The sequence below is a fragment of the Pelobates fuscus genome, chromosome 12 (assembly GCF_036172605.1).
Source record: "Pelobates fuscus isolate aPelFus1 chromosome 12, aPelFus1.pri, whole genome shotgun sequence".
In the NCBI taxonomy this organism is placed as follows: domain Eukaryota; kingdom Metazoa; phylum Chordata; class Amphibia; order Anura; family Pelobatidae; genus Pelobates; species Pelobates fuscus.
In genome coordinates this window covers 16,758,961-16,782,405 of record NC_086328.1, presented here as the reverse complement: position 1 = coordinate 16,782,405, position 23,445 = coordinate 16,758,961, and the positions used below count along the sequence as shown (strand labels likewise).

Sequence of the window (23,445 nt, the reverse complement as noted above, 5' to 3'; positions counted from 1 at the left end):
AGTAAACTACCTTTTTCATGGGAGGCAAGAGGGGTTGTACACCTAAACAGGGTTTTCATACCTATAGTATCAGGAATACATATTTTCACCCTTCTTTTTAAAAGCAGCAGAAACTCACAAAATGCATTTTTTAACAAACCGGTAGACAGCACTGTTGTGCAAGCAATCAATCGCTTATAAACGCTAAAAGCTTTCCAAGTGCAATTGTCTTATCTCTGATTGTCTAAAGACGGGGCTAGGATACAGAAAAGCTGACAGGTAGTATTCATTGTCAAAGTCAAAGCTGGTAATGACAATTGACATGCAGAATCCTGGCCATGAGGGATTCTGAAAACATAGGACATATCCAGGTAATAAAGATGGCTGTATAATCAATGATAAAACCCTATTGAAGGCGCAACAGGCTTTAAAGGTTATTTTGCATTGTAACAGGAAACACTAGACATTGTCTGATTTACTGCGTGTATTTCCCTTTTAACGTCTACAGTCGCTTGGCAGAATACAAATATGTACATACATTATTAATGGGTTATACTCCCAGAAGCCTTAGCAGTTCTGCAACATGAGGCCTCCTGACCCACTTGACAATGGCAGTCATGTAATTCCAGTTTCTAAACGCAATTAATATTTCAAGACATTTCCACCCAAAAATATTTCCTAAAGATGCAGAGCTTTTAAAAATGCCGGTTTTGCATGTTTTTCTTCAATATTCAGCGCGTTGTGCTCTAAACTGAGGAATGACAAAATTCAAAGGGTTCTAGAATTTTGACAATGTTTCAAAATGTTTTGTTCCCACATATATTAAACCTGCATAATCCATTTTTATTTTTTTGTAAAGGTTGTTTGCTTTTTAATCTCAGTTCAATGACTGGAGCTATATTACGATAAAAGGCATATGCCTTGAGCCCACAATTTATAGGAATGCAATGGGCTTGTTGGGGATATCATAAAATCCCCCTGAAATCGCAGCGTTGTAACCCCAAGGAAACACAGCAATGTGCTTCTTGAGAAACTCCTTTTGGAGTAAAACATCAACTGCGGATTATTTTTAATCTATTTGTTTCTTTCCCACTCTCTGCTAAGATTAAAGGACCACGATAGTGCCAGGAAAACATACTCGTTTTCCTGGCACTACAGTGCCCTGACGGTGCCCCCACCCTTAGGGCCCCTCTCCCGCCGGGCTCTAGGAGGTGGAAGGGGTTAAATTTACCTCTTTTTCCAGCGCCGAGCCGGGGGACTCTCCTCCTCATCTTCATCGGCTGAATGCGCATGCGCGGCAAGAGCCGCGCGCGCATTCAGCCAGTCCATAGGAAAGCATTCTCAATGCTTTCATATGGACGTTGGCATCTTCTCACTGTGAAAATCACAGTGAGAAGCGAGGAAGCGCCTCTAGCGGCTGTCAATGAGACAGCCACTAGAGGCTGGATTAACCCTATTATAAACATAACAGTTTCTCTGAAACTGCTATGTTTATAGAAGAAAGCGTTAATCCTAGCTGGACCTGTCACCCAGACCACTTCATTAAGCTGAAGTGGTCTGAGTGCCTATAGTGGTCCTTTAATAATTTAATATCTGTTAATTGCACCAATAGTTTTTTATGTTGCGCACAACTTTACTGACCGGTGAAGAAAACTCTGAATAATTCTTTATTCTGGTGGAGATCAGTATCTACTTTCAATTTGGAGGGCTTCCAAGCAATATTGAAGCAAAATTTTGGTGGCAGACAATAGCCAACTCTGCTCACAACCTATCACAACACAGGTTGCATGAAGTACTAACAGGTGGAGATTGTGAGGATATGATGTCATATCCCCATCACTGGCGCACCAAAGGGCAATTGAGCAGTGACAGCACTGTGTGTCATTATTAACAATGTTATTTATACATTTGGCTCCTAACTTTTGCACTGGCTTCCTAAATTCTAGGGAAACGCGTGAAATCCTGCAATAAACATTTACTGTGACAAAAACGACACAGGCCTTAAAAATCTGCCTTAGTACAGCTCCTAGCTATTCTGCGATTGAATACAGCTGCAACAGAACGCGAACGCTGCTAAATTATTTACAAAAAGTATGTCAGCTGTTAAAGAACCAAACGTACTACATGGCTAGTCAATATATCATATAAACAAACAGTAAAGCAATGTCAGGTAAAATATCATCTTAACTACTTGGATACGGTTACCCAGATCAAAGGGATTACAAATTGGTTCCTGGCACCTAGGGGATATTGGATGTAAAATAACTGTATGATCTATGCTGCATGCGCCCATTCGATATGTTTCTCTTCATTGAACGCTTAGTCTAGCATTGCTGTAAGGTGCTTATTACTGTAACATTTTTTGCTGACTTGGAACGCACCATTTTAGGTTTGTGTGCATTATTCTGCTTTGATCTTTACCCCCAAGCCAAACTACAATGACTAGTTTAAGGCAGAGCTGGTCTAGTTCCTAAAGAGCTACATGTCACGTGTTTCTGTCGGCTTGGCCGCACTGAAATACAGCGGTCACGCCGACAGAAATAACAAACACTTAACTTACACGCGGCAGATCAAAAGTCGACCTCCTTCCATCACGATTCCCAGCGTGTGCAGCGTTACTGGAGACACCGGCCACTGCAGTTCAGATTTAAATAAGGAAATAGCCTTTGCCTAGTTTAAAGATGGAGCCTACGTGTGCGCGACATCACGTCAGACGTGCACGCACGTTTTGGGGTCAGAGCTCTCACACAGCCAATTACAGCTTTAGGAGGGTTATTTAAACCCATATTACCTTTTGATCAGTGCCCTGTCATGGTTTCCCTTAGCCGGTTATCCGAGAGAGTTTTCCTGATCGTTGTATTTCTGGTATTTGACTTTGGCTTCGTTTGACTTCCTTGATTTCTGGTATCCTTGACTTTTGGCTTTCCCTCATCGTTGTGTGACGTTCTGTTTCCCTGACCTCGGCAAGTATTCTGACTACTCTTGGATATGTTAAGTCCGGTCATTCTAAGGTCCGGTTATACGCTAACCTTAGTCCTAGGTGTGATAAAATTCTGCGTGCTGGATCAATTAGTAATCCTGACACTACATTAGTGAAATAAATTATAGGGCACAAAATAAATGGTATAAAATATTATTAAATGGCCACTATAGATAGGCACCCAGACCATTTCAGCTCAGTGAAGTTATCTGGCTTGAGTATCCCTATTGCACTTATGTGCGTGTGGCACTTGCTGCGCATACGCATTAGCAACTCCTCATCAAGCAACGTAGGAGCAGAAGGTGCCGCAACACAGCGCCAGTACTTCTCAAAGTGAACGGTTACAAAAAACATCAAAAACTGTTGAAAATCCTTGGTCTGAACTCGAGCTACAAAAATACATTTTGTCGAACAGTTACAACATTCTACTCCGAGGAGGAACCTGCATATTTCAGGCTCATTGCTGCAGCTATGCTTTGCCCAATAAATCTTTTCCGAAGTTAATGTTTATTCAAAGCTTTTTTTTTTATTCTCAACTAAAATACCCAAAGAAAGTTAAATGGCTGTAAAATAGTATAACCATGCCCCCTTACAGAGCTGAGCCAGCAATTCCTGGTAAAATATTAGACACTGTCGGCCAGACAGTCAAACAAATGAATATCTTACTCTGTGAATGAGAGGTTCAAACCAATCATGTATAACCCCAATCTACCCTGCATGAGTTATACCAGTTACAAGTATACAGACACCCAGGATGATCAAGACATTACCTTGGATCCAGGGTCCCCATACCTGGTACATCTCATTCCACCTTACATCTAACTTGTGGTGGTGCCATATTTTATGTAAGGAATCTATGTCACTTAAGGGACACTGTGGGCACTGTAACGGTTTCATCTCATGGAAGTGGTTATAGTGTCTGAAGTCCCCTGGCACCGTCCATCCATTATTAAACCGTTTTAAATGTTAAATAGAGATCTGTTAAGATGATTTTCTGCTTTAAATTTATTTTTTTCAATTCACTCAGTATAGACCTTATGTATTACTAAATGCATATTTGTACAAACAAAAGATTACATACATTTACACAAAGGTATTTTTGTTGTTGTTGATGTTATGCCTAAACATGGGCTGATCTTAATCATCCCAAAATATGTGGGTACTACCATCAATGTGAACTAAAAAAAAAAGTGATATATATATATATATATATATATATATATATATATAATTAAATAAATAAAAAGGACCACAATCTAGAATCTCAATATTCTCCTAAATGCAATATACATTACACGCCAGGGGCGGACTGACCACTCAGGCACATCTGTCATGGACCGAGGGCCCAAGCCAGCCAGAGATCTCTTCAACTGGAACGGCAAAAAAAAAAAAATCTTTCATTGATAGGTTGTGAGGCCCCTGATGGAGCGCAAGGCCCCAGCAACCTATTACAGGCATACCGCGCTTTAAATACACTCACTTTAAGTACACTCGCAAGTACAGACATTCCCGCGCCTTTTCTGTCTGCGAGTGAACAGGAAAAGGAAGGTCCTATTCTCGCCCGGAGCAGCTCAGTTCAGTGTTTTTGGGGCCAAGAACTTTTCACACCTTCTGACATGGCACAGGTTATGTGGTGGAATCTCGGTAAAAATAAATTTAGTAGGCCGAGATTACCACGTGGCATGTGTACGTGCATATGCTGACGTATCGATCAGTTGGTTGCACGAGGCAAGATACGATCAGTAGTGTACGGAGCATGTGCAAGAATACAGGATGTAGTATTCCCCCTCCTCCATTGTGCTGGACAAGCCATGCGGTCAAGCAGGAAGTTAATTCTTATTTGTGTTGATTGGTTAAGAGAATGTGCGGGTGGAGCTTAATATGGGAGGAGTTATGTGCCTATATAAGGAGCCTGCACTATTGTCCGGGGCTCAGAACTTGTGGTATTTTGGTGACGCTAGTCCCTCTGAGTCCCGATCGGTGATCCAATAAAGAATCTCTTCCTTCCTGAAGAAACCTGTGTCCATCTCTCTGTGCTTGGCTTCCGTCAGTTTCTCCGGTATCATTTGGTGCATTGGCCGGGAAGCTCATCGTTCAACGGTAGCTGAGAGGCAGAGGCGTGAGACGGTCTATCTTTGCCCACGTTCTCTACGGCTGCACCCCTGAACTTCTGCGTGGACCTCCCTTCGTCTCGGCGCCACTGGTCTGTTGTCCAGGAGATCATCGGCCTCTACGTGAGAAGTGCTGGGGTGTCCCCGTCGATGAGTGTGAACTCAGGTTCAGGAACGAGGAGGTAAGACAACTGCTGTTTTAGACGGCAGGACCCACTAGGGGTATACCGATTGTGCGGTAGGCCCAAAGGGGTTTGAATCTGTGTATCTGCCCCCTCTGTCGGAGGGAAGGAGCGAAGGCGCACCGCTCGATCGAACGCTCTTTAGTCAGACCGTTTGATTTTGTTAGTCAGGCGGGGCTCTGGTGTAAATAGCCCTAGCCGGATACCGGTGTCTTGTCTAGACTAGCGTTCTAGGGTGTATATTTTGTTCGCTAGGTCGGAGGGACCGGGAGACTAAGCGGCGTCTGTGTAAATTCGGTTCGCTAGCTCTCATCCTATCTGGGCTAAGTGGGAAGGCGTGTAAATTTGGAACCCACTAGACTTTTGATAGTGCGACTAAGAGGCGTCTGTGTAAATTCGGTCCTCTAGCTCGCTATATATGTGGTGCTTGGGCAGTGTGGCTAACCAAAACGTATGTAGATTGTTTTTAGGTAGTCCATTCAAGGTACTGGCCAATAGTTTAGTTGGGAATTGTAAATGTGTTAAAGATTGTTAGTAAAGTGTATATCTTGTTAGATAGCGCGAGCTCAGCCGTCTAGCGAGAGTGTTAATAGTGTGTTGCTGTATTATAGTGCACGGTACCATAACCCTGTATATTTACTGACACTGTATATAAGTACTAATCATTGTCGTCCATTGCATGTTTAACACCATAACCACTAATAATTGTATTGTGACCTTAACTTGTGCTTTGACCTATGCTAACCGTACTGTAACCGCTATTTGTAAAAGACGATGTTACTGGGTGTGTTATAGACGGGTAATTCGTATATAGAGAATTATAGCGTGGGTGACTGTATAGTTACGCCAAAGGGCATAATATTGATTATCTAGTGACTGGTGTAACAGCTGTGTGTGTACGGGAATTCCCTGAGTGTTTATTGTGTTATTGTGTACGTTTCACTTGGTAACCGTACCACGTGGTGCTGTTGCCAGAGGAAACGGGTGTGACTGTTGAATAGTACGCGTGTATAGTATTCGTTGTCGACGACGTTCCATTGTTAAGTATGGGTGCGTCGCAGTCAACGATTCCGGATCCCTTAGGTTGTATGGTGAAGAATTTTAAAAAGGGATTCAAGACATGTGATTTTGGGGTTAAAATGTCTCCTGTACGTTTGGTCACTTTGTGTACTAGGGAGTGGCCCACTTTGGTTGCGGCATGGCCGCCACGTGGCAGTTTGGATCCAACTCTGGTACAGCGCTTACACGTGGCTGTATCAGGTAGGCCTGAACTTTACGGCCAGTTTCCTTATATTGATTGTTGGAGACAGGCCGTAAATGACTCGCCAAAATGGCTCCGGACATGCCACGAGGAGCAATGTCGCCTCATGGTAGCTAGGACTTGTTCGTCCACTAGGACTGGTGTTAGGCCCATTTTGGACACGCCCCCTGAGTCCGAGATCCCTTTGCCGCCCCCTTACTTTCCGTTAAGAAGAAGTGACGCAAATGCAGGAAGTCCTGCAACCCTCCCCTCATTACCCCCATCCACTTCCGCTTCCTCCTCCAGTACAGGATCCACCCCCCTCGTACTAAATCTCCCCTTTCGGAATCAGAACCAACCCCCATTAAAAACGAATATCCTGATTTGGCGCCACTTCAGACTTCCGGTCAAGCTTCATCTAGCTCGGCTCGAAGTGTTTTATTTACAACCTTTTCCCAAAACCAAGCTCCCACATCCCCATACCCTATTTCTCCCCGACTGGAACCTATGACTGACGCCCCTCCACGTAGCCCCATACAGACCCGACAGTTGACCGGTGCCCAACAATTAAAACACTATCAGATGCCTCTTCGTCTGAATCCTGGGTCAGCCTATATCGATGCTGCAGGCCAAATGGCACATGCTGACCCAGTCTTTGTATATGTCCCATTCACGACAACCGATCTCTTAAATTGGAAGACCCACAATTCCTCGTATACTGAGAAACCACAAGCTATGACTGATCTGTTCACCTCAATAGTACAGACACATAACCCGACATGGGCTGATTGCCAGCAGTTATTAATGACTTTATTCAACAATGAGGAAAGGACAAGGATTAACCAAGCGGCCATTAAAGCACTAGAGGATAAAGCCCGTACTTTAAACCAAGCCAATCCATCAGCATGGGCCGCAACACATTATCCCAACACCGATCCCGATTGGAATGTAAATGGTGCTGATATGGTTCAACTCAGAGCCTATAGAGACGCTATAATTGCTGGCATGAAAGCCGGAGGAAAGAAAGCTATTAACATGTCGAAGACAGTTGAGGTGATTCAGAAAAGTGATGAAGCGCCCAGTGTCTTTTATGACCGATTATTGGAGGCATACCGCTTGTATACCCCCTTTAATCCGGAAGACGCAGACAATTCCCGAATGGTGAACTCCGCCTTTGTCAGCCAAGCTTACGGAGATATTAAGCGCAAGCTACAAAAGTTAGAAGGGTTTGCAGGTATGTCAATCACCCAACTAATGGAGGTAGCGAATAAGGTTTATATGAATAGGGAAACAGAAAGTAAGAAAGAGGAAGAGCGCAAGATGCGTAAAAAGGCTGATATGCTAGCGGTAGCGATCGCAGGCGTAGATAGACGGGGCCCAGATAGAGGCGATAGTAGATGGAATGAGGAACCTCTAAGTAGAAATCAGTGCGCATACTGTAGGGAAGAAGGGCATTGGAGAAATGAGTGTCCTCGAAGAGAACAGTGTGAGAAAGACAGACCTAGGATAGGTTATGGAAACTTTAGAGGCAGAGCGAGAGGTAGAGGAGGCCCCGGAGGGAGTAATGGTAATAGAGGGAGTAATGGGAACAGAGGAAGTGTTAGGGAAGACAGGTATATTCCAGCAGCGCAAAGGTCCCGCGATAGAGAAGGTAGGGACTTTGTGGGATTGGCTGACACGGTCATGGAGGACTATTGATACCGACCGGGCTCCATCCCCCTTGGTCGAGCGGAGCCTATGGTCGATGTATCAATAGGGGGAAAAAGGAGTGCGTTCATGATCGACACTGGTGCTGAACATTCAGTGGTGACTAATCTAGTTGCTCCTCCATCTGGAAGGACTATTACTGTGATAGGAGCAACTGGAAGAAGTGCTGAAAAACCGGTTCTTAAAAGTCGACTCTGTACATTGGGAGGCCACGTAGTAAGACATCAATTCCTTTATATGCCTGAATGTCCAGTCCAATTGCTGGGACGTGATATGCTATCAAAATTACAAGCGCAGATTACGTTCCTACCAAATGGAACAACATCCTTAAAGTTTAATGGACCTTCAGGTATCATGACATTATCCGTACCAAAGGAAGAAGAGTGGCGACTTTATACAGTGTTGACTAGCCAAAACCCTAGGAGTGATGAGACATTATTTAACATACCAGGAGTTTGGGCAGAGAACAACCCACCAGGACTGGCCCGCAATATTCCACCTATAAAAATTGAACTAAAACTTGGGGTTTATCCAGTGAGCCTAAGACAATACCACATCCCGCAGAAGGCTAAGAAGAACATCCAATCCTATCTGGATAAGTTCATACAGTATGGTATCCTAAAATTCTGTACTTCCCCCTGGAACACCCCATTGCTGCCTGTTCAAAAGCCCGGTACAGATGAGTATCGACCTGTGCAGGACTTGAGAGCAGTCAATGATGCGGTTGTTAGTATACATCCAGTTGTACCCAATCCATATAACCTGCTTGCTTTAATTCCGGGCGGGGCTACCTACTTTACAGTCTTAGATCTCAAAGATGCCTTCTTTTGCCTCCGAATTGCCGCAGAAAGTCAATGTATTTTCGCTTTCCAATGGGAGAACGCTGTAACGGGCTCAAAACGCCAAATGACTTGGACAAGACTGCCCCAAGGGTTTAAAAATTCACCTACCCTATTTGGTTCAGCCCTAAGTCAAGATCTACTGGATTTCGAGTCCATCCCAGGAGAGTGTGTATTGTTACAATATGTAGATGACTTGTTGATAGCAGCAGTTACAAAAGAAATCTGTCAGCAAGCAACGCACGATCTACTACACATTCTCTGGAAGGCAGGATACAAGGTGTCTAGAAAGAAGGCTCAGTTGTGTTTGCCAACTGTCAAATATCTGGGATTCCATATCTCTGAAGGTCAAAGAATTATGGGGCCAGAGAGAAAAGAAGCTGTCTGCCAAATACCAATACCCAAGAATAGAAGACAAGTGCGAGAATTCTTGGGGGCAGCAGGCTTCTGTAGGATATGGATTCCCAGCTATGCGATACTGGCAAAACCTCTGTACGCAGCTATCAAAGGTACAGAGCACGACCCCTTCTTATGGACCCAAGAACAGCAAACGGCATTTGAAGATGTGAAGAAGGCTTTGATGAGTGCCCCAGCATTAGGTCTACCTGATCACACACGACCATTCTACTTGTATGTACACGAGCAAAGAAGAATGGCTGTGGGAGTATTGACACAGTACTTGGGATCATGGCAAAGACCTGTTGCCTACATGTCTAAGCAATTGGATGCAGTGGCCAGCGGACTTCCACCTTGTCTAAGAGCCGTAGCTGCAGCCGCCCTGCTAGTAGCTGAAGCCGATAAACTCACTCTGGGTCAAGAACTTTATGTACGAGTCCCACATGCAGTACAGACGTTGTTGGATTACAAAGGGAATCATTGGTTTAGTAACAGCCGTATGACCAAGTATCAAGCAATGTTGTGTGAAAATCCCAGAGTGCATTTAGAGACTGTAAACACCTTAAATCCAGCTACCCTTTTGCCACAACCTACTGAAAGTCAACATGATTGTTTGGAAGTAATGGATGAAGTATTCTCAAGTAGACCAGATCTTCGTGATTTTCCCATCCAGAACCCCGATGTTCAATATTATACCGACGGCAGTAGTTATGTGAAAGAAGGGATCCGCTATGCAGGATATGCAGTGACAACAATAGACAAGGTGATAGAAGCTCGGCCACTGGCGAAAGGAACATCAGCACAAAAGGCAGAATTGATAGCACTGACACGAGCGTTACAATTGGCTGAAGGTTTAAGAGTAAACATCTACACGGACTCCAAATATGCGTTTTTAACCACTCATGCCCACGGAGCTTTGTATAAAGAAAGAGGACTACTGAATTCAGAAGGCAAAGAAATCAAATACGCAGCTGAAATCTTACAACTATTGGAAGCAGTGTGGGAGCCGAAAGAAGTCGGTATCATACATTGTCGAGCGCATCTGAGAGGAGATGGTGATGTAACTAAGGGAAATCGGATGGCAGATAGTGCAGCTAAGCGTGCTGCTGAATCAGGAAGACAGGAGTATGTGGGGCATATAGCTGCTCTTATACCAACTCCACTGTCCCAATGGACTCCAGTTTATACAGCTCAAGAAGAGGAGTGGTTAAAGACTGAACCAGGAAAGTATTTGGAGAACAAGTGGTATCAGCTAGAAGATGGAAGAATAGTCATACCAGCATCACTAGCGGTAGAAATTGTCCAAAATTATCATAACGGGACACATTCTGGGAGAGACAGTACTGAAGAATCTCTCAGAAAACATTTCTACATACCAAGATTGTCCAACTTGACTCAGGCCATTGTACAAAGATGTGCAACGTGTGCTAAAAATAATGCAAGACAAGGACCAGTAAAGCCACCAGGAGTCCAGTTTATGGGGGGACTCCCCATGTCCGATCTACAAATAGACTTTACAGTGATGCCTAAATCGGGTGGACATCGTTACCTGCTGGTAATTGTGTGCACCTATTCAGGCTGGGTAGAAGCATGTCCTACTCGTACAGAGAAAGCAGGAGAAGTTGTGAGATTCCTGCTACGAGAAATAATACCCCGATATGGACTACCCTGTTCTATAGGATCGGACAATGGTCCAGCTTTTGTTCATCAGTGCCTACAACAACTGACTCATATGCTTGGTATAAAGTGGAGGCTTCATACTGCATATAGACCCCAGAGTTCTGGTAAGGTAGAGAGAATGAATAGAACTATTAAGAACCAGTTGGCTAAAATGTGTCAGGAAACCCAACTTAAGTGGAACGTTCTCTTACCCATAGCTTTATTGCGAATCCGCAGTACCCCTACCAGAAGGATGGGCCTCTCTCCTTTTGAAATCATGTATGGGCGACCACCTCCCGTACTTGGTAACTTAAGGGGGGATTTGAGTCAGTTGGGAGAAGGAATTACCCGGCAGCAGGTTGTAGAGTTGGGTAAGACTATGGAGGAGGTACAGAAATGGGTACAAGATAGATTACCTGTGAATATTTATCCCCCTGTTCATAGTTATCATCCAGGAGATCAAGTGTGGATTAAAGAGTGGAATAATGTACCGTTAGGGCCCAAGTGGAGAGGTCCTTATGTTGTTCTTTTGTCTACCCCTACAGCGATAAAAGTAGCCGAAGTGACTCCGTGGATACATCACTCCAGGGTTAAACCAGCAGCAGTCGATTCTTGGCAAGTTACAGCAGATCCAGAGAATCCCTGCAAGATCCGGTTAAAACGCACTACTCAGTCGGAGTAACGAGGAACTATTGTGGATTACAAATTTTATTATTTTTGGGATTTGGTGCGTGAGTGAGAAGGCCATAATAAAGCCTGTCCGCCCACCGACGTATAGTTTATAAGCCAGGGAAAGTCTCGAAGGGACTCCTGTGAAGACGAGCAGAACTCCATTCCCTGCAGCCCTTACATCCTGGAAGCTGAGGTGCCTTCGCACGGACGAAGACTGAGGATGACGGCGAAAGATGTGCTTTTGATGGTGTTTATTTATATGTGTTTTTATATTCAGGAAGGTAGAGGTACCGACACTCCTAGCTGTGAGGTATGCATTAAGACTACGAGAACAGGTAACCATATTTCCCAAACCCTAATCTGGCATTCACAATACGAGTGTAAAGGAGATGTATCGAGATGTAGATACTTAAATATAGATTATAGTGTGTGCCATTTAGGAGTAGGAGAACCGAAGTGCTTCAGTCCGGAGTATCAACCTCGTACAATTTGGTTGACTCTCAGGAATGGAGATCCTCAGGGGACCCTAATTAATAAGACGGTGTTAGAATCCGTACATTCTTCGGGTGTTCTGCTATTTGATGCGTGTAAAGCGATATCGAGTGGTAGAAAGCCGTGGAATGTATGTGGGGATCTTAGATGGGAGAGGACGTATGGGTCTAATGATAAATATATTTGTCCCAGTAGCAAAAATAAATATGTGAGTCCTAGATGCCCAAATAAAGACTATAACTTCTGCCCATATTGGTCTTGTGTGGGGTGGGCGACTTGGGGACAGACAGTAGACAAAGACATGACAGTGACTAAGTTGCCGACTAGCCCATATTGTAAGTCTATGGAATGTAATCCCATCCATATACTTATAAATAACCCCGATAAGTTCTTAGACAAATATGGCAATTTATTTGGGTTTCAGATATACGGGACGGGTTTAGATCCTGGGACAGTATTGTTCATAGGGATAGAGACTGATACGGTATCCTCCCAAACTCATCAAGTATACCATTCCTTTTATGAAGAGATGAGTATAGATAATAAGATCCCCCATAATGCTAAAAACCTGTTCATTGACTTAGCTGAAAGTATTGCCGGTAGTCTTAATGTTACCAACTGCTATGTGTGTGGAGGTACTAACATGGGAGACCAATGGCCTTGGGAAGCAAAGGAGGTAATGTCCGGTTCTGAGGCAGTTGACCAACTAATATCTACACAAGCCGATTATCATATGAGTGTTAAGAGGTAAATCTGAGTGGAGATTAAAGACCTCCATCATAGGTTATGTTTGCATAGCAAGGAAAGGAATAATGTATAATACTTCTGTAGGAGAATTAACTTGTCTAGGGCAAAAAGCTTATGATGATGATACAAAGAATACAACTTGGTGGTCGGCTTCAAATGTCTCAGAACCATCTAACCCGTTTGCTAGATACGCCAATTTAAAGGATGTGTGGTTTGATTTATCCATCACATCTACCTGGAGAGCCCCAGCAAATTTGTACTGGATCTGTGGTAAGAAAGCCTATTCGGAGTTGCCACAGGACTGGGAAGGGGCATGTGTGTTGGGTATGCTCAAACCATCCTTCTTCTTGTTACCGATTGAAACAGGTGAGACTTTAGGTGTTAAAGTGTATGATGTGAATCATAGGAAGAAAAGGGGACCCATAGAGATAGGCACCTGGGAAGATAATGAATGGCCTCCCCAGCGTATCATAGATTATTATGGGCCAGCCACGTGGGCTGAGGATGGTACCTTTGGTTACAGAACCCCTATTTATATGCTCAACCGTATTATAAGATTACAGGCGGTGGTTGAGATTATTACTAACGAGACATCACAAGCGCTCAATCTTCTAGCGAAGCATAACACCAGGATGAGGACAGCAGTCTACCAAAATAGATTAGCCTTGGATTACCTTTTGGCAGTAGAGGGAGGTGTATGTGGGAAGTTTAACCTGAGCAATTGCTGTCTTCAAATAGATGACGAAGGGCAAGCAATAGCTGAGCTTACTAGCCATATGGTTAAACTAGCGCATGTGCCTACTCAGGTATGGAAAGGGTATAATCCAAGTAGTTGGTTTGGTAGCTGGTACGAGTGGTTTGGAGGGCTTAAGGCAGTGGTAGGTGGAGTCCTACTGATTTTAATGTTGTGTCTACTCCTGCCGTGTCTTATACCCTTAGTAGTTAGGTCTGTGCAAAGCCTGATAGAAAATATAGCAGAGAGGAAGGCTGCTGCACAGATAATGGCGATTTATAAGTATAAGGCTTTAGATCAGGGAGAACCAATGCAGGAAGATGAGTGTTGAAGATTCACATCATAAGATAAGTCTGGTCTGGTTCATGGTAACTTGCGGTGTATGCAAACCAAGGTTAAGTGATGCCTCAAGTAATTGTGAAATATCAAGAGGCATCAAAGGGGGGAATGTGGTGGAATCTCGGTAAAAATAAATTTAGTAGGCCGAGATTACCACGTGGCATGTGTACGTGCATATGCTGACGTATCGATCAGTTGGTTGCACGAGGCAAGATACGATCAGTAGTGTACGGAGCATGTGCAAGAATACAGGATGTAGTATTCCCCCTCCTCCATTGTGCTGGACAAGCCATGCGGTCAAGCAGGAAGTTAATTCTTATTTGTGTTGATTGGTTAAGAGAATGTGCGGGTGGAGCTTAATATGGGAGGAGTTATGTGCCTATATAAGGAGCCTGCACTATTGTCCGGGGCTCAGAACTTGCTGTATTTTGGTGACGCTAGTCCCTCTGAGTCCCGATCGGTGATCCAATAAAGAATCTCTTCCTTCCTGAAGAAACCTGTGTCCATCTCTCTGTGCTTGGCTTCCGTCAGTTTCTCCGGTATCAGTTAATCATCTCAAATGTATAATGTCTACTCCTAGCTGAACATGTATATTTTGTTCTGCCCTACATTGTTCATATTCTACAATCAGCACCATCCAGTGAAAGGGTTTACCCTGTCATTTTCTATAACTATGACTTAGCAGCTTAACTGCACTAGCCACAATTCTGAGGATTCAAAGTTAAACCATAAATGCTTAAAGTGATGAAGAGGTGTTTCTAAACAAAGTGTGCAACTAAGCTGCTAACAAATATAAATTGGCACTGTATTGGCAGAAAATGGCCCAGTGGGCAGGATTAAGTTACGTTACCTTTCCTCCCAGTTTAAGGTTGTCAGATGAGTAACACATTAAAGATAAATGGTACAATGTGGAATGAGATTTTTCTTCTGACTGTTAGTTTTAACTGAATAAAAGCCCACTGGAAATCACTAAATAAATCACTGCAAATCTCAGTGTCTCCCCCTCACTCTGCCACCACTCACCCCTTCCCTCCCTCACTCTGCCAACTGTCACCACCTCCCACACTCTTCCACCTGTCACCCGTCACCCCCCTTGGACAAGTAGATTTATTTTATTTTTTTTAAATATTCCATACCCCTGCACATGCAGACACACACACATATGCATTCACACTGACACTATATACAAAAAAAGCACATGTAGTCATCCAGACAGGCACAAGTGCATTCACACAGACTCAAATACAAACATGCATTGATAAATAGGTCTTCACAATATACACATCCAAAAGGAATGTCGTATTAAATGAGAGTTATAGTTAAAGGGATTCTCCAGTGCCAGGAAAACTGCAGGACCCTGGAGTGCCCCTCTCCCTCCCGCCCCATCCCAAGTTGCTGAAGGGGTTAAAACCCCTTCAGTGACTTACCGGAGTCCAGTGCCGATGTCCCTTGGTGCTGGTCAGGCTCTGCCTACTCTCCTCCCCGCCAACGTCAGCCGGCGGGGAAGACCTAATCGCGCATTAGTCCTCCCCATTGGAAAGCATTATTCAATGCTTCCCTATGGGGATTTCGGCGACGCTAGAGGTCCTCACATAGCGTGAGGACGTCCAGCGTCGCTTAAAACACTTTTCGCGTTCTAAGAACATAGAAGTCCCTCTAGTGGCTGTCTGATAGACAGCCACTAAAGTAGGACTTAACCCTGCAAGGTAAATATTGCAGTTTATGAAAACTGCAATAAATTACACTTGCAGGGTTATGGGTAGTGGGAGTTGGCACCCAGACCACTCCAATGGGCAGAAGTGGTCTGGGTGCCTTGAGTGTCCCTTTAACATTTATTTAATGTACATATATTTGGCCTTCAAAGGGCCTGGGATCTAATTTTGCCCAGGGCCCCCAAAGGCTCTAAGTCCGCCCCTGTTACACGCAGCACAATATGCAGAATACAAACAACAAAAAAACTAATCAGTTTGCAATAAACTTCTTTGAAATTGAGTTTAACCGTTTAGTAAGATTCCACTAAATTCCTTAACATGGTAACCACACTGTTTATCCAGTTCCTTAATGGTTATTTCTTTAGAGAAAAAAAAACAACAATAAATTAAAATTGCCAAAATCATTTAGATCAAGCAGATTCCCTAAAATAATCTGGGATGGTGTGCACAAAAAGGAAGAAAAAAAAAAAAAGAGAGAAAAATGGTTAGTTAGATGAAATGCATTTATATTGCAAGCAAAAGAGAAAATAACAGAAACATATACTAGGTATTTAAATAAACAAAAAAGGGTTTCATTTGTCCCCAAAAAATTGTCCTGTTTGTTGAGGCGTTGAGGCGTTAAAAATGTTTTTCATGATAATAATATGGCTTAGAATTCCCCCAATTCTTGGGAGCCAGAGTTGCTGTCTATGTGTTCGATAAACAAGACTGTGTGGTTTGTTCCTGTTGTGAAGAAAAATCCCCCAGTATTTGGGAATCAGGGCTACTACCAATGTGTTAAATCTTTCAAGGAAGATTCAAATTGGTGACCTGGGTTACGTGCTCGGGAGCTTGCTGCCCTTACGATGCTTCTTCTGTTTTTGTGATGGGCACCTGTGATTGGCAGAGATAACCAGATGACCAATTACAGTCTATCACAGCCGCCATTGCTGGTATGAATTGGTATGGATTTAAGGAAGTGTGTAATCTCTGCCTTAGCCATTTCTCCGAGAGGGGGATTGTCTGTAGGTGGCCAGAAATGATCATTCACTGTTAAACTGCTCAAAAATTGTTTAAGTTCCAGGGGACTACAAGCACTGTATCTAATGCAATGAGATGGTCATACTGCCTAGAATGTCCCTTTAAATAGGCTTTCAATAAACTGGTAACAAACGCTGTAATTTCACAGTTACCTGAAAAGCTTAATCCTTCACAAAAAGTAGATTTAACATTCCACGCTCTATACTGGCTGTTCCCATGCTTCAAGAGTCAACCCATGCAAGTTCTCCACTCAACAGACAGCCCGATGAGACACACCTGTCTGGGCGGACAGAGTTAGACAAGACAGAGACAAAAACTTGATAGAACTGGGCCAAATCTGACATGGATTGACAGGATAAGGTAGTGGATTACATGATTACTGACCATGATCAGACGCAAAACAGACTACAGTATACTCCACGCAGCCTTTAAACTGTCACCAGCACCTCTCTGTGCAAACAATGTGACAGTCACAACAAATAGTATTTATCAGTGGGGAAAATATCTTCAAAGCATCTTGTTATGCTATATAAAGAGATATAAAATATGTCTTATCCACTGCTGTTATTTTGTTCACTTGAAAAACTATACCCTGATGTGAATATCTGCTATTTTGCATGAAATTCAATAAAAATATAAATTATAAAGAGATATAATGCTGGGCTGCAATCATTTCACTTTAGAAGCACCTATCATCAACCACTTACAGTCACGTGTATATTTTGAAAGAGCTCTATATTAAAGTAACACATTTACCATTAAATACATAGTCCATGAACTATGTGACCATCAACATTATCTTGTTGTGGCTTTTCAGAAAATAGTGCTTCCTAATGCGAACTTTCCCCCCCATACCTACACTAATATATCAGGGTCAGACTGATAACAGCAATGGACTATTATATTGGCAATGTGATTCTTGCTCATCAGGAAATCACCCACACCCAATAAATGTATCCAGGAATATAACCCATTCATGTAATAATTATGCGTGGCTTCCATGTGATCATTGTAGATACGATAAGAAAATTGTAAAAGGGATGAATAAGAAAAAAAAATAAAAATCTAAGGGCTACTCCAAACACCATGACCACTTCAGTGATGTGCAGTTTTTCAGTATGAAAGGCTGTATAGATGGAGTTTAACCCCTTGCCGCCGTAGGGGGATCTCCACCTCTGGTAGTGTCATTGGAGCAGCATCACTGGGGTCTCTGCCAATGAATAGCTCATGGTACGTGACAATTCTTTACAAATTTACATGCGCACTGTCCCAAGCTGACACTCTCAGCCAGTGATTGGCAACTGTATAGAAGTGTGTCACCAGTGCTATATGGCACCTCTGAGCCCAGCAGAGACACAGGTCCCATTATTATTTTCTAATTTTACTAATGTGACGTAAAATGTGAAATTCACTTTTAATTTGCAATGAACCCAGGGTTTAAGAACAGAAAGGCCCTCTAGGCAACCGAGAGTCAGCAATTCTGGGGAAAAGTGAGCGATGAAAAAGTATGCATTCCATTTGCACCGTTTTTAGAACAAGTTTCACTCACTATTTTTCATATACATATGAGCTAACCCTAAGGGTGTAAGGACAGCACTGAGCCAAACGTAAAAATGAAGCGGAACGTCTTGGGATAAGTGGTCATTACACACTGGGAAACAATTAAAGTATTGTATGTAATGAGCTCCAAACTAATCTCGCTGTGATGTACAAGTACTAAAAAAATAACAAAACACAGGGGCCTATTCATTAAACAGTGAATCATGGTGAAATGAGAAACAAAACGCAACACAATTCACGCAAAAATTATCATGTTGGCAATAAGAGATTTTTTTGGGCCTAATTTGGTCCAACCTTTATTAATTCTCTGTATTTCACTAGAATTCACTGTTTAGGTGAAGAGATGCAATGAGCTTACCGTATTTTAATAAAATGACAGTCTAGCGCCAGCAATAACTGCCTATTTTGGAACTTTGTCTTCTTTTAAACTACTATTCTCTATAATTAAACTCCAACTCCCATCAGCCCTCCCACCCCATAGTCTGAGACTCCCACTCCCATCAGCCCTTCCATCCCACACTGTGAGACTCCCATCAGCCCTTCCATCCCACAGTGTAAAACTCCAACTCCCATCAGCCCTCCTATTCCCTATAATAAAAATCAGCAACTATGGAGGTGGCAAGGGATTAAGAGAATTATAATCTCACAAGAAGCTCTGCTCATTTGCCCTCCCCTGCCTTAGTACACAGCACTGACAGCAGGCTGTATTTAGACTGTCTTAGTACATAGCAAGCTGTATTTAGACTGTCTTAGTACATAGCACGCTGTATTTAGACTGCCTTAGTACACAGCACTGACAGCAGGCTGCATTTAGACTGCCTTAGTACACAGCACTGACAGCAGGCTGCATTTAGACTGCCTTAGTACACAGCACTGACAGCAGGCTGCATTTAGACTGCCTTAGTACACAGCACTGACAGCAGGCTGCATTTAGACTGCCTTAGTACACAGCACTGACAGCAGGCTGCATTTAGACTGCCTTAGTACACAGCACTGACAGCAGGCTGCATTTAGACTGCCTTAGTACACAGCACTGACAGCAGGCTGCATTTAGACTGCCTTAGTACACAGCACTGACAGCAGGCTGCATTTAGACTGCCTTAGTACACAGCACTGACAGCAGGCTGCATTTAGACTGCCTTAGTACACAGCACTGACAGCAGGCTGCATTTAGACTGCCTTAGTACACAGCACTGACAGCAGGCTGCATTTAGACTGCCTTAGTACACAGCACTGACAGCAGGCTGCATTTAGACTGCCTTAGTACACAGCACTGACAGCAGGCTGCATTTAGACTGCCTTAGTACACAGCACTGACAGCAGGCTGCATTTAGACTGCCTTAGTACACAGCACTGACAGCAGGCTGCATTTAGACTGCCTTAGTACACAGCACTGACAGCAGGCTGCATTTAGACTGCCTTAGTACACAGCACTGACAGCAGGCTGCATTTAGACTGCCTTGGTACACAGCACTGACAGCAGGCTGCATTTAGACTGCCTTAGTACACAGCACTGACAGCAGGCTGCATTTAGACTGCCTTGGTACACAGCACTGACAGCAGGCTGCATTTAGACTGTCTTAGTACACAGCACTGACAGCAGGCTGCATTTAGACTGCCTTAGTACACAGCACTGACAGCAGGCTGCATTTAGACTGCCTTAGTACACAGCACTGACAGCAGGCTGTATTTAGACTGTCTTGGTACACAGCACTGACAGCAGGCTGCATTTAGACTGTCTTAGTACACAGCACTGACAGCAAGCTGTATTTAGACTGTCTTAGTACACAGCACTGACAGCAGGCTGTATTTAGACTGCCTTAGTACACAGCACTGACAGCAGGCTGTATTTAGACTGATTACCCCCATGCTGTGTAATGCCAGCTATACACTCACTCAGTAAGGTGTCCTCTGTGAGCTGCTCCCCAGCTGGCTCTCCACCAATGCCAACATCCGCAGCTCCTGCTCCAAACTGCCCTCCTTCCCAGCCTCAGAGCAGAGCGGGCCGAAATCCCATGCAGCCAATCAGAGAACCCCTCTCTCTGACTGACACGCCAATCCGCCATACACAATCCCGCACACGCAGCTTTACAGCGTTCTATGGCTTCGGAGATGGAAACATGACGTCACTAGTGGGCAGGAAGCCCAGAGCAGCCATAATTGATTAGGGCACGTAAAAAAATCCTTATTAATATATACAATAAACACATTATAGCATTTAGTATATACCATTATTTGACAATACCATCAAATAAAAAGCATACTTGCTTAATTTCTTTTTTTTTTTTTTTAACTGCGACTAACAAGTGTACCAACCACATGGTAGCGACCACTATTGGTCTGGCATCAGTGTTATGATGTTTATGATAATATTATAGATGTTTCCAATGACGCCACTAGCAATGATGGCCGCCGCGGCCTCAGCTGCCCTTACCTGGGTCACATGATGCTCCAGGTCCTGTTGTGTTGTTGTCACGTGACTGGTGCTGTTGCTGGCTAGTTGAGGCTGTGCAGAGCTGGGAGCTGGACGTGCTCAGACAGAGCTCTGTGCTGAGGAAGCTGCAGCCAGGGGGCACTGGGTCACCATTACATCTATTTATAATAATCATAATAATATTGTATGAGGACCTTTCATCATTTGCAGCATAATCTGACACTACTTTGCATCTCTTGAGAGATTTTTGGACATTTTATTTATTGTAGAGTCTACAGCAAAGGTTTATTTTGACATGTATAATTTTATTTCCTGCACACAGTACAAGGACTTGATGACAAGACCCATCTCTCTTGTGTTGTGCTTTTTGCATTCTTGAGGAGTTAAAGCTTGACACTTGTACAGATGAAGCCCATCATGGAGAAATATCAATTAGATGTTTTGATCCTGACTTTAAGTTCTTTGATACAATCTTAAGAAGTATTTTTCTGCTTGAGAATATATTGGGGTGACCCCTTACACCCCTTATAAATTGGGACTATCAAAAAACAAGGGGAGATATGTTGAGAGAGGAGTGCAAAGCTTTATTGGATGCTTTTAATAAAGTGACAGCATGTTACAGACATCTGGTGCTCACTGTAGGTGGTACCTCAGACACCCAAAACCTTCGGGAGGAGCTGAAGAAGACCAGACAGAAAGCACAAGAGTTAGCAGTGGCCAACAGAAACAAACTTACCAGCACTCTTAAGGACAGAAGCCTGAGTAAGGAAGACAAAGCAGAGTTTGAGCGGCTATGGGTTATATTCTCAACCTGTATGGACCTCTTAGAGACCGATATGAGGAGAGCTCTGGAACTGGGACATGAATTCCCCTTGAACATTCCTAAAAAGCACCTTATACAGACTGGCATGAGTGGGGGTACCTCTGGGGTGGCAGCCCGGGCTATGAGTGTTCAGAACATGAAATATGATGCAGAGCACAATATAGATGTGATTGACCTTAAGGATTTGGAAAATGAAATTAACCAGGTGGATGAAATGATGTATGAGATGGAGATGAAGGTCAGCGTTCCTCAGTGGACAGTAGAGGCCAAGCAGAACCCTGGGGCTGAACTTAAATCCACCGTGAGTGCTGGGGCCTCTTCGCCTGGTGTGACCTCTGTAGAAGAACATAAAGTTATCTGTGACCTGAGCAAACTTTTAGCTGTGGTGGTTTTTAGCGCCGTCCTCATTATTGCAATTGTTTTGGCCGTTTGTGTTGTGAAACTCTCCTGAGTCCCGAAGAAAAAAACGTCCATAATCTATTTACGCATCCAATCCACGACACTGATTAGAGAATTTGGGGACCTGGTACCTAGCATGCTTTTGAGGCTGGCAGGTGAACTAGTATTTTGGTAAAAACACGTTTGTGTAGTATTGCTATTAAAGGGAAAGCTTTTTGGAAAACCAACTTAGTCCACCATGTTCCCTCACCCCACTGTGAGCCAGTCTTAGCACATTGGCTAACAGCAGCATATAGCATGTAACCGTTGGTATGGATCTCATGGAATTTTTGTATCGCAGTAATGTAAATATGCACCGGTGAGGCATTGTCTTGGTGTTGGGTTTCTGATGTGACCATACTCCGTATGGTGTTGATCGAACTAAAGGAAAGGCACGATTGTAAGATTATAACCACAAAATGCTTCCAGGAAGTTGTTTTTGAAGAGGACTATTCCTTCTGACAATTGTTTCGCATAATATCTCGTAACCAAATGCCATCATTCCATTTGCACTGAACCACTTTTTCCTTAAAACACCAAGTATTGACCTGCTCGTTTCCTTGATAATTGCACTGATCGCCCTTGCGGTTTAAGCAAGGGTTAACGAAACACAAAACGTAAGCACAACTTGATTTTGGTAGCATGATCGACAGAAGCAATTGTTTAGGGGGGAGGGCTTATTCACTAAAGAACAAATTGTAGTAATTTTAAAACCGGAATTGCAATATTTAGGCTACAATCGCTGATTTTAGAATAAAATTATCCAACTCTGCTGTAGTCGCGGCTCAGCTTTTTTAGCCTATGTTTTGCAAATCCTTTTTACAATTTGCCATTTATTGAATAAACCACTTAGTATTAGATCTTGTCTTCCTATGGTGGTGTAAAAGCACTCTCACAATCAATACTTTGTCTGTCTGTAAAGTTCTCTACATTTCTGCGTGTATATATACACTATCTGTCAGGACAGGGTTTATAGCATCCTAAGTATCCAGGCTCCGTATGTGAGTGTTTCATGATATTCATAGGAGACTTGGGCACAAATTGTTATATAACCATGAGATGGCTGTATCAGCATTGTGCAGATTTTTGCCAGGGAGCTTGTTCGAAGTCAAACCACTTACAAGGAGATCACAGTGCCCCTATATGGCACAAAACGATTAGTTTCGTATCTGTTCTCTTAATAGTATTTCCTGTATAAAATGCACTAATGGCTATATGCTTGCTACTGGGCTTTAAAATATATTCATAAAATATATTAATCAATAGAAGAGGCTGAGGCACTTTGCTACAGTTTGATTCCCATGTCAATAGTCTGCAATATCTGGTTTATTTAATCACATCGCCAGAAAGTAAACAAAAATCTGACTTTTTTTTTTTACAGG

The 23,445-nt window shown here is 43.3% G+C and overlaps 3 protein-coding genes across 3 annotated transcripts in view; 2 read left to right on the top strand and 1 right to left on the bottom strand.

Annotated features, from left to right (window-relative positions):
* Positions 1-20,359, bottom strand: part of ANKRD27 (ankyrin repeat domain 27) — an 85,051-nt gene extending 64,692 nt beyond the window's left edge. Inside the window, exon 1 of the mRNA XM_063438089.1 lies at positions 20,265-20,359. The gene's annotated coding sequence lies outside the window, so the exon portion shown is untranslated. The remainder of the gene's footprint in view (positions 1-20,264) is intronic.
* Positions 20,360-20,927: 568 nt separating this feature from the next.
* RGS9BP (regulator of G protein signaling 9 binding protein) lies at positions 20,928-22,086 on the top strand. The gene has a single exon (XM_063438473.1). The coding sequence runs from the start codon at positions 21,363-21,365 to the stop codon at positions 22,074-22,076; it is 714 nt and encodes a 237-aa protein (XP_063294543.1). The 5' UTR covers positions 20,928-21,362; the 3' UTR covers positions 22,077-22,086.
* A 528-nt stretch (positions 22,087-22,614) lies between these two features.
* LOC134579252 (acyl-coenzyme A diphosphatase NUDT19-like) overlaps positions 22,615-23,445 on the top strand; it is a 31,927-nt gene continuing 31,096 nt past the window's right edge. The window contains exon 1 of the mRNA XM_063438471.1: positions 22,615-22,680. The gene's annotated coding sequence lies outside the window, so the exon portion shown is untranslated. The remainder of the gene's footprint in view (positions 22,681-23,445) is intronic.

Excerpts from the sequence above, each read along its gene's own strand:
- RGS9BP (XM_063438473.1), top strand. The coding sequence starts at position 21,363 with ATGTTGAGAGAGGAGTGCAAAGCTTTATTGGATGCTTTTAATAAAGTG.